Source organism: Daucus carota, chromosome 3 (assembly GCF_001625215.2).
Source record: "Daucus carota subsp. sativus chromosome 3, DH1 v3.0, whole genome shotgun sequence".
Classification (NCBI taxonomy): domain Eukaryota; kingdom Viridiplantae; phylum Streptophyta; class Magnoliopsida; order Apiales; family Apiaceae; genus Daucus; species Daucus carota.
Genome location: NC_030383.2, coordinates 5732831 through 5747502, shown reverse-complemented (window position 1 = coordinate 5747502; position 14672 = coordinate 5732831). Strand labels below are relative to the sequence as shown.

The 14672-nt window shown below is 35.5% G+C and overlaps 2 protein-coding genes across 2 annotated transcripts; one reads left to right on the top strand and one right to left on the bottom strand.

The window, feature by feature from the left end:
* The first annotated feature begins 247 nt into the window (after nucleotides 1-247).
* Nucleotides 248-7912, top strand: LOC108210529 (kinesin-like protein KIN-5B). Its single transcript, XM_017381857.2, has 23 exons — nucleotides 248-595; nucleotides 1053-1182; nucleotides 1276-1431; nucleotides 1510-1847; nucleotides 1939-2077; nucleotides 2644-2741; nucleotides 2820-2976; nucleotides 3056-3125; nucleotides 3222-3298; nucleotides 3560-3613; nucleotides 3704-3784; nucleotides 3865-3976; nucleotides 4074-4160; nucleotides 5119-5294; nucleotides 5373-5534; nucleotides 5620-5727; nucleotides 5813-5971; nucleotides 6060-6143; nucleotides 6228-6433; nucleotides 6581-6682; nucleotides 6778-6887; nucleotides 6985-7136; nucleotides 7332-7912. The coding sequence occupies exons 1-23, from the start codon at nucleotides 429-431 to the stop codon at nucleotides 7533-7535; spliced, it is 3129 nt and encodes a 1042-aa protein (XP_017237346.1). The 5' UTR covers nucleotides 248-428; the 3' UTR covers nucleotides 7536-7912.
* Nucleotides 7913-9457: 1545 nt separating this feature from the next.
* On the bottom strand, nucleotides 9458-14496 carry LOC108210764 (ras-related protein RABE1a). Its single transcript, XM_017382169.2, has 9 exons — nucleotides 14360-14496; nucleotides 14122-14223; nucleotides 12982-13054; nucleotides 12792-12892; nucleotides 11995-12060; nucleotides 11066-11163; nucleotides 10860-10922; nucleotides 10659-10751; nucleotides 9458-9782 (listed from the first exon to the last, which is right to left on the bottom strand). The coding sequence occupies exons 2-9, from the start codon at nucleotides 14192-14194 to the stop codon at nucleotides 9699-9701; spliced, it is 651 nt and encodes a 216-aa protein (XP_017237658.1). The 5' UTR covers nucleotides 14195-14223; nucleotides 14360-14496; the 3' UTR covers nucleotides 9458-9698.
* Between the last annotated feature and the right edge of the window lie 176 nt (nucleotides 14497-14672).

Below are 14672 nucleotides of genomic sequence, written 5' to 3'. Positions count from 1 at the left end.
CCTTTTAGTTATTTTTATTTATACGGAGGCATATCTCATAAATGAAATAATATTGTGGTGTAAATCTGTAATTAATTTCCGCGTATCGTGTTTATCACAGAATGAGAAAATCTTCGGACAATCCCGCTAGTTGATTTACGGGTAAAAAAGACGACGTAGGCCCCACATCACCCTTGAAAAGAAAGCACCACACCACCTCATACAAAACCAATAATTTAGTAATAAATTCAAAATTGTGTCCAGCAAGCTCCCTGAAACAACAACCGTTGCAAATTCAAAACATTCAAAAAAAAATCAGCCCCTCCCTCTTTCACACTACTCCTCCATCATCTCCACTCAACAATAAATCTCTCTCTCTCTCTCTCTCTCACACACACACACAAAATCCATTGAGAAGATAAAGATTGGCATAAGAAGAAGGTGCTATTATGTCGCAAACGCCAGATCAGCGAAAAGTGGGACTGGGCGGCGTGGCTCCATCTCCACTGCCTTTTCTCACGCCCCGACCCGATCGGAAACGCGTCGGAGATCCGAGAGGCATTATTGATTGGAATTGTAATCGCGAACTCAATGTTCAAGTCCTCCTTCGATGCAGGTACACTCTGATCACTTGGAACCGGAGAAATTTATTCATTTTATTTTTACTGTGTTTTTTATTCAGAAAAAGAAATTTTGAAATAATGCGTAGAAGCGTGCTTTTCACACCTCAAAATTATGTGTAGAAAATCAAAACAACACTTATCTCGGGACAGATGAAGTAGTTTTTTCGGTTTGTTCATGTGTATGCTATTTGCTGTTGGAACTTTTATTCCAGGACTCTAATTTAGCGCCTGTTTTATTATTTAAAATCGACTAATTATTGTCTGAACGGAGAGTTGTGATTTTGAGAAATTTGATATATTAATGCGAATCTTTTGTCTGTTTAGTTTATGTTTTTATCTTTTTAGGAAGTATATAAAGGGTTTGAAGTACCTCATACGATTGCTGGATCATCCCACTGACTGTATTTATTACGGTATTGTGAATCCTTTGTTTGAATGCTTTTGTTTTAGGCCGTTGAGCGAGGAGGATCAGAGGTCGAATGTACCGATGGTGGTAACATGTAATGAACATAGAAGAGAAGTTTCTATTTCACAGAATGTAGCTAATAGGCAAGTTGACAAAGTTTTTACTTTCGACAAGGTAAGATGTTTATCCTTTGATACTTACATGGTCCCCTGATTTTCATTTAAGCAGTCCGACAATTTGATTTTATTTTGTTTGTTTATGTGTTAGGTCTTTGGACCTAAAGCGCAACAACGATCTATATATGATCAAGCTATATCCCCAATTGTAAATGAGGTTCTAGATGGCTTCAATTGCACTGTCTTTGCATATGGGCAAACAGGTACTGGTAAAACATATACAATGGAAGGGGGCATGAGAAATAAGGTATTTTGAAACTACTTTAGCAGCCATCGAGTTCTAATAGCTGGCACGGGTAACTTACCTTGTTTCATATGTTTCTAGAGTGGAGAATTGCCTGCTGAGGCTGGGGTTATTCCAAGAGCAGTGCGTCAGATTTTTGATACACTAGAGGGTCAAAATGCCGACTACAGCATGAAAGTTACATTTTTGGAACTCTATAATGAAGAAATTACTGATCTATTGGCTCCTGAAGACTGTTCAAGATCTTTTGCAGAGAGTACAAAGAAGCCTGTTTCTTTGATGGAAGACGGGAAAGGTTGTGTGCTTCTCAGAGGCCTTGAAGAAGAAGCTGTATACAGCGCAAATGAGATACATAACCTTCTGGAACGAGGAGCTGTGAAAAGGCGGACCGCAGACACCTTGTTAAACAAACGCAGTAGGTAGGAAGTTGTCTGGGTATATTGATATCTGATATACTGTACAATATTGTTGATTTATATACTGATATATTGCATACTGTTTATGTCGCAGTCGTTCTCATTCTGTATTTACCATAACTGTCTATGTTAAAGAAGCAACGGTTGGAGGTGAGGAACTCATAAAATGTGGAAAGCTTAATCTTGTTGATTTAGCGGGATCAGAGAACATTTCCCGCTCCGGTTCTCGTGAGGTATTGTAACACTTGCATTGTCAATATTTCTCACTGCGGTTCTCATAAAATTTGTTTTTCTTTGTCAAGCATTTTATAGACCATAAAGATTTTATTTCATTGTAATTGTAATATAATAAATGTTTATTAGAAATCTTTTCATGAAGGCTACTGTTTAAAGAATTGTTCTGGAAGCCGAGTCTACAGCACAGCTGAATTTATTATGATCCTTTCAGAACGAGTCATATATCATCACAAATTAAGCCTGGCAAAGTTACTTGTATTATAAATTACAGTTTACATGTGATTTATGTTGTCTCTTATGTTTAGCATAGCCCTTATTTCTAACATATTTGGATTTCTTAGTTAAGTCTTTCTAGTTCCCTTTCTTCCATTAACAAAGGTGCTAAAAATCTCAGATTTCACAAAGAGATATCTATAAATGAAAAGTTTGTAATTGAATACATGGTAGAAAGCTGATTTGCAGATGTGTACTGAGCCTACTGGCCTTGTAAGGGGTTGGAGGATTGAACACAGATACTGTATTACTTTTGCTTTATCTGACATAATTTCTGAAAATGGTGCAGAGTCGTGCAAGGGAAGCTGGAGAAATAAACAAAAGCTTACTTACTTTGGGTCGTGTCATAAACGCACTGGTTGAACATAGTGCTCATGTACCCTATAGGTGTGTGACATAAATCACTTCCTAACCTCTGTAACAAATGCACTACCTTATTTTTTGTGTTCCTGTTACATTTTGCAGGGACAGTAAGCTCACAAGGCTTCTGAGAGATTCACTGGGAGGAAAAACTAAAACTTGCATCATAGCAACTATTTCTCCATCTGCCCATTGCTTAGACGAAACATTGAGTACGCTAGATTATGCACATCGTGCTAAAAACATAAAGAACAAGCCAGAGGTCAACATTGTTTTTTTGCTTCCTTTTAATCATCCTCATCTATCCGTTATATTGTACTGAAAGAAGTCCACCTTTACAGGCAAACCAGAAAGTATCCAAGGTGGTTTTGCTTAGGGATCTGCATATGGAAATTGATAGAATGAGACAAGGTATGACTTTGAAGGTTGCATTACTTACATATATGTGTGTGTGTATTTATGATATATGTTTTACGCTGGAATGTCTATATATTGGAATTATAATAGATGTCAGAGCAGCAAGGGAAAAGAATGGTGTTTATATTCCACATGAAAGATTCACACAGGATGAAGCTGAAAAGAAGGTATATTTGAAAAATAGGATGAATGCTGTTCAGTAAAGATAGCTACACTTCTGTTGATGAGATGTTCGCATTTAATCCAAATTTTTATTTGTTTGACAAGTCATGAAATGCTATTATAATTGTTTTTATTCGCCACGACTACATGAAAAAAAATCAGTTAATAAATAGAAATTCTGTACATATTTAAAAAGGAACTTCTTTTATTTGTCTTTAGTTTGTAGAGTAGATGGACATAAAATGATTTATTGCATCATCTTGCAGGCTAAGAACGAGAAAATAGAGCAGTTGGAGATTGATCTCAACATCAGTGAGAAGGTAAAACTTGATTTCTCCATAGTTTTGTTTTCTTTTTAAAATATATTATCTTTTATCAATACTTCAGCACTGATATTGCTGATGTTGCAGCAAGTTGGAAAATTTCGTGAACTATATCTTACTGAGCAAAAGCAAAGACTGAACTTTGAAAATGAGCTCAAGGATTGCAAGGTATGTACAGAGGGTGAACACTTGTATCCAAATATATATTTAACTGTTCCAGGTATTTCTGATGATTACATAATTTTCAGATAAGTTTAGAAAACAGTAACAAAGCTTTGCAAGAATCTAAAGAAAACCATCAAAAAGCCATTTCAATTCTGAGGGAAAAGGAGTTCATTATCTCTAAGCTACTGCATTCAGGTGAAACAGCAGACTTGTAATAATATATCAGGTGTCTTCTTCTTAATCATGTGTCTATTATGAACACTGAACAGTGTGAATTTTGAATTTGTAACAGAAAGTTCTCTTGTTGAACGTGCAAAAGATATGCGGGCCAATTTGCAAAATGCATCAGAAGATATAACTGTTTTGTGTTCGACAATAGGTATAGTTGTCTTTTCTTCTCTGATTGATAGATCTGCTATGCAAGACTGATTTAATATTACATTTTATATATGGTATCCTGATAATTTGAAAATTTTAGAATAGGAGCAACAGATTCGACTTTTTTTCTGTGACAAATATGTGTTTATTAAGGAAGAATGAGGATCTCAATTTTTATGATTGCAACGGAGAGAAATGGATATTTTCCCAAGGCTGATCCCTCGTCCTCTCACTTTCCTTCATCTGATTAGGATTTAGGAACCTCGACTAAGCAGAACCGTTATGGCCTGACCTGGCCTGGCAGCCCTACATGGCTGGCAATTGGTCTAGCAGTCAACGGGGTTGAAACATCTGAAACATCATCGAAAATTTACGATTTGGGAGGGCAACCCTTCCGGTGAACTGTGACTGTACCCTAACCAACATAGGTGCTACCACTAATGTCCCATAAAGCAGATTTTCAGATTATGGAACCGAATAAGAGAAATACTTCATAGCTCTTGGCATCCTGAACTCTTTAACTGTCATCACTATTTTTTCGTGTCCTCCTGTCTCTGTTACATGCCTATGTTCGCAAATTGCAACTTCAACTTATATGTAGGTTTCCCAAGCCAGCACATAACATATAAAAGAGCAATGAATGACCAGCCTTTTCAAAATAATGAAATCATTTTCATCTACTTAGTCTTTCATTTTTAGTTTGGAATGGTTTATGATCTTAAATAAGTCTATGTACATATTCCCCTGGGAACAGTGTGATATCATGCGATTTCAGATTATTCCTGAAAGACATTTCTCGTTGCGGATGAAGGTTAATGAGATCATCACTCATGCATGTTAGAAGAAAACCTTTTTCCAGATACTAATGCAAATCGGTGCCTGAGTTTTACAGTTGTATGAGTTTGAGAAGTATGTAACTTAATTTGATGCATGAAACTGACCTCAACAATTTTTTGTAGATAAGAAAAGCAGGCTTGAGGCAGAAAACCAAGGATTGCTTTTAACATTTGGCTCCCAGCTTGATCAGAGCTTAAAAAACTTGCACAAAACCATCCTTGGTTCAGTTTCTCAACAGCAACAAGAACTGAAATGCATGGATGAGCATTTAAGCTTATTTCTTGCTAGTAAATCTGATGTAAGATATAAATGCTTACTAAAGTTTATGATTTTTACTCATGCTCAGATAATTACTTCTATTCTTATAACATTTCAGGTTGCCCAGGCTCTGGAATCAAAGATTGCCAAAATGACAGATATATGTACTTCAGGAGTTGCAATCTTAAAGGAGCTTGCTGAGACGATGCAAATGAAATCTGATTCTAGTTTGGAGCAGATGATGTGTACAATATCAGCACAAGCAGCTTCAGTCGAGAAGGTATTAGCAAACATATCTAATTATTAATACTTAAAAAGAGTAATGGTAGTAGGGAGAGGACTAAATAATATAGTTTGTGTGCCAGTTTCTTCGTTCTACAGTTTTAGAAGCCAAGGATGTCAACAGTGATATCTTGAACTCGCTAAGTGAGCAAAGGCAGCTGTTGGCTGGTTCTGCTCAGAAGGAGGAAGAGGTAGGTACATTTTCCAAGCAAATTAAATGGCTAAATCTCATTCCTTCAATATAAGTGCTCAACTTTATCCTTTGTGGGTGTATAGCGACTGCACCAGGCTTTGGCTTCGGCACAAGAAATTTCAAGAGCAACGGTTTATTTCTTTAATGACATCAGTAGCCATGCTTCAAAACTAGCTGAAATGCTTGAGGAAAGCCATATATATAAATCTAATCAACTATCAGAATTTCGTAAGATGTTTGAGGTCAGCAGCATTTTTACAGTAGTTTTTTTGTCATGCATGTTTGAATCAGTTGACACTGATAACAAGCCATTTACTTTCTGTTATACAGGAGGAGGCTGCCAGAGAAGAACAGTTGGCTATGCAAAAAATTGCAGCAACGTTAGCGGATTTGACAACTAAGAGGATTGCTAGAGTAAGTTACCAGCTGGTTCTTATATGTGATCTAAATCGAAACCAGTATATGTGTTTGCTCACACATGTAATGATTAATTTTCAGGTATCAGAAGCCTCGAAAAACATTGAGAACACAAATCTACAAGAAAACCAACTGCTTCTGCAGGAGATGTCAAAAATGCAACAAGTTTCAGTAACTGCAAATAAGGAATTGAATGACTATGCGGAGAGAATGAAGATCCATTTTATTGAAGAAACATTTGCATCAGCTGAAACAAAAGCAATGATAGCTGGTTGCATTGAGGAATGGTAAGTCATTGTTCTTTGTATCCTAATTATGTCTCTTGTCGGCTTCACTTGTGTATACTTGACTGCTGTAATAACAATGATTGCTGAATAAGAAAACAGAGTCTAGTTTAGTTTGTCTCTGAATAATGTTTGTTTTAACTTAAACAGTGAAAATAAAGTGGACTACTCTACAGAACAGTGGGATAATGCAGAGCTGTCCGTCAACCAGCTTAACAAAACCAGTACTGCAAAAGCAGGGTCAATATTAAGGCAAGTTCAATAAAAAGTTAATCTTTTGGATAATGTGTATAGTTTTCTTTCTTTCGTCTTAATGATCATGACTGTTAATATCTTCTTTGATGCAGGGAAAATATAAGCGATCAACAAGCAGATCATGGAGTCTTTCTTTCAAAATGCTTATCCACCAATGCAGAATTTAAAGCCAAGTCTAATGAGATGCTTTCAGCTGTTAACGGTAACATTAGTTTATGGAACTAATCCGTAAAGCTTTCTTATCCATTTTAAGAAATGCTGGCCTGACAACTCTCACTGGATAAAAAATGCATTTTCAGGTTCATTGGCAATGGACCATGAAACTAAGAAGCAATTTGATTCAATGTCTAGCTCGTGTTGGGAACAGCTTGAACGTACACGGGAAAAGCACACTCAAAGCATCTTAAATATCCGTAATCGTGTAGAGCACTGCCTTAGAAAAGACTATATGGTAACTTTCTTACCAGATATACCACAACTCTAATACTGTATATATTATCCTCATACTCCACACCACATTAACATACAAATATTAGGTTGTGATCACCAATTCAGAGCAGCCTAAGCACTTCCTAATATAATATAGTTCTTAAATCATTAGCATACACAACCGTGTTTATGAGCTGTCCTGCAATTTTCTGAGCAGATTGATCAACAGACTCCTCCCCAGAAGCGTGTAATAACGATACCCAGCTTGGATTCTATCGAGGAGATGAGAACACAAGTTTGTGATTTGGAGAACAGGCCAAAATTGTCCAAAACTGATGCCAAGATAAATGGACAGCAGCAGGTACTAGGATCATCACCGGATAGAACTCCTTTTGCAGAAGTAAATTGTGTTCGTGATTAGAACTATAATATTTTTAAAAAAATTATGAGCTGCTAAGTTTAAAGGGTAACGTAAATCTTGAATAGACGGGATAAACTTTGTTGTAGAGTGCTGCAACTTTTTACTTCATATAAACTGCACTTATAGTGTCCCTGTTGGACGCTATCAATCTATGTTACCTGGACTCTCCATTTTTGTGCCTATACCCTGTCCACTGAACATGACATGGGCGTGGGTATGGGATCTGAGTCGGATCCTTCTTACAACCGGACACTTCACCTTGTAACATACCAGGTCAAATTGAAAACTTAGGTCTTGTTTCAACTTGTTTATAGAGATCAAGATCCATGAATGACTTGTTTCTATGTTCTATTGATTTTATGCTTCAATTTTCAGCATATGTGATTTATGTGCAGTCAACACTATTTTTATGAATGTACAGTAAAATCAGTCTATATAAAGTTTTATTTACGTGGAACTTAAGTGCCAAGTCCCCGTACGGCCGTACCCGAGTCTAATTCCGAATCCATGTCCAAATCCTAATTATCCTAAAACTAAGAATCTGACTCTTGGATCTGTACCCGTGTTCGATATCCATACCTGCGTCCAGGTAGTTTAGCTATCAAATGAATATTTTCTTTTTAGGCTTCATTAACAAACTTTAAACTTTTCGCCTCGTTTTGCAATTAAATTGTAAAAAATGACAAAAGTTACTGTTTTTGGAACAATGTAATGTGGATGTGCATCTTTCCTTTTATTGCCATGAACACAGTTAAGCACTTGATCAATCATGACACTGTCAGTCTCACAGTTAAGTACTTAATCATGCTGCTTAAAGCACGAAATATGCCATGTCTATAATGTGATGTCTGCTTCTCAGAACTGGAATGAACATGCTTAAAGAAGTCTCAATTTGAGACGCCCATATCCCAGAGGTTGTGAGGATTGCATTAACTTCGGTCATGGCTATTATATCTACTTGTCGAGGGTAATTTGAGAACGTAGAGGGTAAAATGACTTGAACATAATCAAACTCAACCCAAACTCGCAAGTAGGTCATTAAACTGAAAAGGCTTGGAATCGACTAACAGAAGTAGTAAATATTTACAATCAATTAACTGTCGTCAAGTGTTTTAACAGAACTGACCAAAAGATGGCGGAGAATTGAATGACATACGTAGACTTTAAGCTGGCAACCTGTATGAAAGATGACATAATTGAATAATGTACGTATAAATTTGAAGCCGTCAGAGTTAAATTATGCAAGTATAAACTATAATCTGAATGGTGTTCATTGAAAAGTAATTCTTAAATATGAACTCCTGTAAGATCTGGTAAAGAGCTGAACGGCACTCAGAAGTCAGAACCTACTGGTCGTAGATATCCATTTAACTGACTGGAGTTGACTTGCAATGTTTTTAGAGACAGAAGTTGAGTGAAATCAGGCAGTGAACCAGTAAGGTGGCTTGCAAAACGATTTAGCAAAAAAAGAAAAAAATCTCGGAAGACAGCAAAAGGCCCATATAAGAGATCTTAGAGGTTCCAGTGAAATTGTTTTAACCAAACTCTGCAACTTCCAAGCTGGATAAATTAATTACAGCACATATGGATTATAAAACCACACTGCATAATTGATTTCCAGGAAGATCTAGGTTCCCAATCTGGTCAAGACTCGATCTGCCTATATGAGAAGGGAACAACTCAAGGCGAACAAGCAAATAAATATAGCTATCCATTATCCATGTACCTAGCTCTCAAAGGAAGTTTTACTTTTGCCTCTGACATAAAATTTAGAAGTCAACCAACCAATTTCCAACAATTTGGACAATATGAAGTTTAAAGTCACAAACTTCCCAAACAAATTAATGACTAAATGCTATGTATCTATCCGAACAGAAGAAAAGACTAAGCAGCAGACAAAACCAGCACTGAAAGCATCCACGACAATATCAAAAACTGTTTCTTGAAACGAGGCTGCTTCTTGCATATTGCAAGAAAATACAATATTATGAACTAGACAAGAAGAAACATCTATACTGATCCATTTCTTGCGAAAGGATCTACCACTCAACAATCTTGTGATAAATATAGTTCTAGTGTGAACAATACAAGCAATTAAAACATAACAATCTTCCATGACACTGCGGTATATAACTTTTCCGCCCACCCACAGCTAATTATCTCCTAAGAACCACAGCAAGCTGATTTTGGAGCATCTGCAGAGGTCCCTGCTCCCTGATCTGGTTGGTTAATCTTTATCGTATGTGGCTACAGAAATCCAGATAATAGTTTAGTAACCAGAAAAAAAATCTCATAGAAGCCAATGAAAAAGATAAATAATAATTTCAAATGAAAAACACAAATTGTCAGTGCCAAAGCAAAATACAGCAGAATGCCTAGGTGAAAAAAGGATATTTGCAAAGCAATAACAGAACAATAGTTAAAAGGTTAAAAGAATTATGAACGGCTGGTTGGGTTCTACAGGGAACTCCTTAATTGGAGAACACTTCGTATTTTAAAAATCTATGGTATCTTTTATCTAAAATGCATGTGTTCTGTAAATTTTAACACCATCACAGAATCAGTAGAAACATTATGCAGAAATTTACAGAACATATACACGAATGGACCAACATACTAGTTCTATGCCTTGTGTTCAATAAAAATCATGACTTCGTTAATTTAAAATTGAGGTGTTATGCAAACATAAACATAATTGTTAGAACATTTTATGCAATTAAAGAAAAATAGTGAAAAATTATATATGTAACACATTAATGTAATGTATAGAACATACTAGTTCTCGAAGAACGAGTTCTCATTTGAGCCTAACCCTGTATAACAAAGTAATTACTAAAAAAAGGTAAACAATATACACAAGTATCTAATGACTTTCTGTTTTGAGAAAATTTGTATTGAAGACTGGGTTTATACGTAACAGAAAGTTAAAAGATGACAAGCTACTCAAATAACTGGGATTTGTGACAAAATATAAGTTCGAGTCGTTGAGGTTTGTATTCATTAATCAAGTTCAAGTCAATGAGGTATTCATCTATATTAGTGGCACTTTTTTTTTTTGTGACAGAGCGAGATGTGTGCTAATTTAACTAGAACTAATAAGTGCTAAATTTCAAAAGTTCGCACCTCGGTCTTGGAATCAGTTTCTGCAAGTCGTTGCTTAATGTCCTTTGCAATTGAAAAGAAAACCTCTTCCACATTCATATTCGTCTTTGCACTCTGTTTAGATTATAATTTATTAATGCGATGTGAGTGCACATTGAGTAATAACTAAAGTACCAACTCTGAAATTCCAGCCTTGATAAAAGACAACAATAATTTACTCACAGCCTCAAAGAACTTAATGCCATATTCATCAGCAAGTGCCTGGCCCTTGGAGGTAGGAACAGCCTGTGGAATATCATACAATATGGTTTCCCTCAGATTAATGGTGGAAACCACTACTGCCAGTTATTACAAAACTCTGCACATCACTGCATGCACAGTAAGCAAAGCAGAAGAAAAAAAATTCTATAGGGAACAACAGAGAATACCCTTTTGCTTTCATCCATGTCAGCCTTGTTGCCCACCAGAATTTTGTTCACATTGTCAGACGCATGTTGTTCAATGTTACGGATCCAATTCCTAATATCTATAAAGAGGAACAGGTAAGACCATTAAGAATAACCAACAATCAAGAAAAGAAAGAAAATTAATAACTAAAAAAGGATTTTAGTTCGGGAAGCATAAGGCCAGATGAAGAAAAAAATGGAAATCAAGGCAAGTAGAGATTATTTCAACATGTGGGCTAAGTCAGGAGTCAGGTAAACTTATTATCAAGCTCATGAGATAAATTGGAATTTCGTATGTAAAATCATAAAGTCTGCAGTCAAAGAGGGTTAGAGAAGATGAAGACAAGAAGAAAACATTAGCTCATATGAACTTTACAGTGGAGTCTGGATGTAGGTAGGAGAGATGGATGCGTGATGACAAACAAATGTTTTTAACAAGATTTAGAAAATAAAAAAAAATTAACAAGATGCCAGTTACACAGAGGAAGAGTAAGGTTAATTTTCTTGAAAAAAGTACAGTAAACATTCAATGTTGTTCCAACTACCATGGAATTAAACTCTTGTTACAACTAAATGGCCTTTAAGAACCAATTTATTTTATGCTACAAAGATCAACAGAGGCTACCCATCTACACCATAAACTTAAAGGGCTTTCTAAAGAAAGTCGTAAAGAATTGAACATGAATTTATTGAACAACATGCCAATGCTTAGAACAAGAAAGATTTGGAAGTGACAGAAAGAATCTAACAGAGGAGGTTGACTCATATGTAATCCAAGTGCGTGAAATCAGTCTCCCGCCAAAAAAAAAAAACATTGGGACAAAAAGCCCATCAATAGTTGTTTTGTTGTAAGCAGCAAACTGAAACATAGAATCACTTAAAAGTGATACGCAGGGAAATAAAGTATTTACTGTTGAAGGAAGCTTCATCAGTTACATCATACACCAGCAGAATACCCATGGCTCCACGGTAATAAGCTGCATAAGAGGGAGAAGAGTTAAGTAAATTATTATTTAAAGAGTACTTTCAATGTTCTAAAACTAATCATAAGCACAGAAAGTATTCAACATCATAATACATAAGCCAAGAGATGTCCTTGGCCTTGATATAAAAAAATTAGGATGATTTCGCAACTGGGGACTGAAATTATAATTAATATATTGATTTAACCAACTAAAAGGCATAGTTTTTCATTAGCAATCACTTTGCCAATTGGAAGGGGAACTAAGTCCTACTTTTCAACCGCTCTCTCAGAACAAAGTAGGGGAACCTAAAATGCATATCACTTGGGTCAATTTTCTTACAATTTATATGAATTCCACTATTCCACTAACCATAAAAGATACTCCCTCCGTCTCTTTATTCTTTTCTCGTTTCATATGTCGGGACTGTTCATAACATGAGATAAATTACTAATTTACGTCTAATCTATAAGACTAAATATAGTCGTGAGTGATCTTGTTGGATTCGTATTCACGAGTACTTTAATACAATGAAGTTTTTATATTTAATACCAATACGAAATTAAAGATATTAATGATCAAAATTGTGTATTGGCAAACGCGCTGAAGAGAAACAGGAAAAGTAATAAGAGACGGAGGGAGTAATAATAGCAAAATCATTTACAATTAAATAGCAAATGCAGCAGAAACATCATACATACTTCCGCAAGACAAAGGAGTCAAATGGGATTTTCCTCTATACTTACCAGTAGTAATTGTTCTAAATCGCTCCTGACCCGCAGTATCCCAAATTTGCAGTTTAATGCGTTTTCCATCAAGCTCAATTGTTCTTATTTTAAAATCAATACTGTAAAATGCCTCCACTTGTTAGTACCTGTTCACAAATTTACACTAAGAGAGGAAGATATAAATATTTGGAGAGCTAAATACACCTACCCAATGGTTGTAATAAAACTCGTGGTGAAGGAACCATCTGAGAATCGTAAAAGGAGGCAACTCTTGCCCACACCTGTGAGTAAAGGTTGTAAGCACATTATTAGAAGAGAAAAAAACAAGAATTAGATATATTAAATTTATATCTATGATAACCTTTAGCCTTTAATTTTACTGGATTATAAAACTATTGGACACAGGTCCTTGCACTTTCAAGTTTGCTGTTTAAAAATGAATGAACCGAGATATTTTAAGCCAAAGACACGATTGTTCATGAGAGAATCAGGCATAGTACAATTAAGAATACATATAATATATTTCTTGGAACAATGCTCATGTATAAACAAAAAAAATAGTGCTTCTAAACTCAACTACTAAATTATTTCATATAAAACTATTTATCATAATAGATGTACACTTACTTACTCAGCGAATAAGGAAGGATAAAGACAGTCTTACCCACTCCTTCCGTTCATATTTTTTCTAAAAAAACTTATTTCGAGCTTCAAATTTTACGATGAATTTTTAGTATTTTGAATATACTTCCTTCTCCAAACCTACTTAAATTAGTATATCATTATCCAGAATTTCATCCAACTTACGCGAGAAGTAAAACCATCAAGCGCAAACCATTTCGTTCTGGTGCATTAACATTTGCACCCACCTAAATGCCAATAGTACCCTTCCCAGCCAATCACACAAAGGCCTCCATCTCATTTTCACAAACTTAGGTTTTGAACTCATATACCCTTCTCAGATAATCACACAAATGCCTCACTTCCTTTTCATAAATTTGGGTTTGACATGGTTTTAGGATGAAAAGAAAGTACATAGCAAAATACATCGAGATCTTATTCTACTCCCTGTCAACAAAGACCAATCAATGCCTCTAATTCATGATCAAACAACTAAAGGGATCATGATCTATCGAGCAATGAAGATGTATACACACCTACATGCAAAACCTTAAGATTTACGATATAAGTTTGTTCTGTTTTTATTAAAGCTACACTCTCGACACACACACACATAGAGCTTACCACTCCAAACACACACAGAGAACATCAGATATGAAAATGCATTTTGTAATAAATAATAATAAAAGCGAGTGGTGAATCAGAGAGGGGGAGAGAGGATACAAACCGCTGTCACCGATGAGAAGCAACTTGATGAGGTAATCGTAATCAGCTCGAGGTCTAGCGGGCGGAGCAGCCATTCAATTTAATTAAAATGATAATTGAAACCCTAAAGTGTAAACAACGACAATAAGAAAAATGTAGCTAGCAAGAGATAGATTAGGAGAGAATAAATCAGTTATATATTAATGCAATGAGAGTGAAAGTGGAAAAGAAGAGAGAATCGAAAAGGGAGGTTTGATTACCTGATCGGGATAAACGAAAAGGGGGATCTGTTATTGATTTTAGTTCGGAGCAGAAACAAGTGGGAATACGAAGATGACTCCACTCCCTCGTAAGTTACAACAGTCACCCGTTATATTTCCTATTTTCTATCTTTTTTTTTATTCAAAATAAAATTATGTTTTTAGTATAAAGATCGTGCATATTTTGTAAAATTTGTTTTTTGGTTGGTAGATATGTTTGATTTTTCTTATTTGTTACAAAATATTATTTAAATTAATTTAGATGTTTAACGTGGAAATCCGCATCCGCTGTCCTTTGAGTGCGTGCTGAATA

Bases quoted from the DNA above. Each gene is read 5' to 3' on its own strand.
- LOC108210764 (XM_017382169.2), bottom strand. From the start codon at position 14,194: ATGGCTGCTCCGCCCGCTAGACCTCGAGCTGATTACGATTACCTCATC. The intron at 13,055-14,121 runs GTTTGTATCCTC...CTTTACTCACAG, and splicing joins GCTTCTCATCGGTGACAGCG to GTGTGGGCAAGAGTTGCCTC. The intron at 9,783-10,658 runs GTGCGAACTTTT...GGATTTCTGTAG, and splicing joins AAACTGATTCCAAGACCGAG to CCACATACGATAAAGATTAA.
- LOC108210529 (XM_017381857.2), top strand. From the start codon at position 429: ATGTCGCAAACGCCAGATCAGCGAAAAGTGGGACTGGGCGGCGTGGCT. The intron at 2,742-2,819 runs GTGTGTGACATA...TACATTTTGCAG, and splicing joins AGTGCTCATGTACCCTATAG to GGACAGTAAGCTCACAAGGC. The intron at 5,728-5,812 runs GTAGGTACATTT...GTGGGTGTATAG, and splicing joins CTGCTCAGAAGGAGGAAGAG to CGACTGCACCAGGCTTTGGC.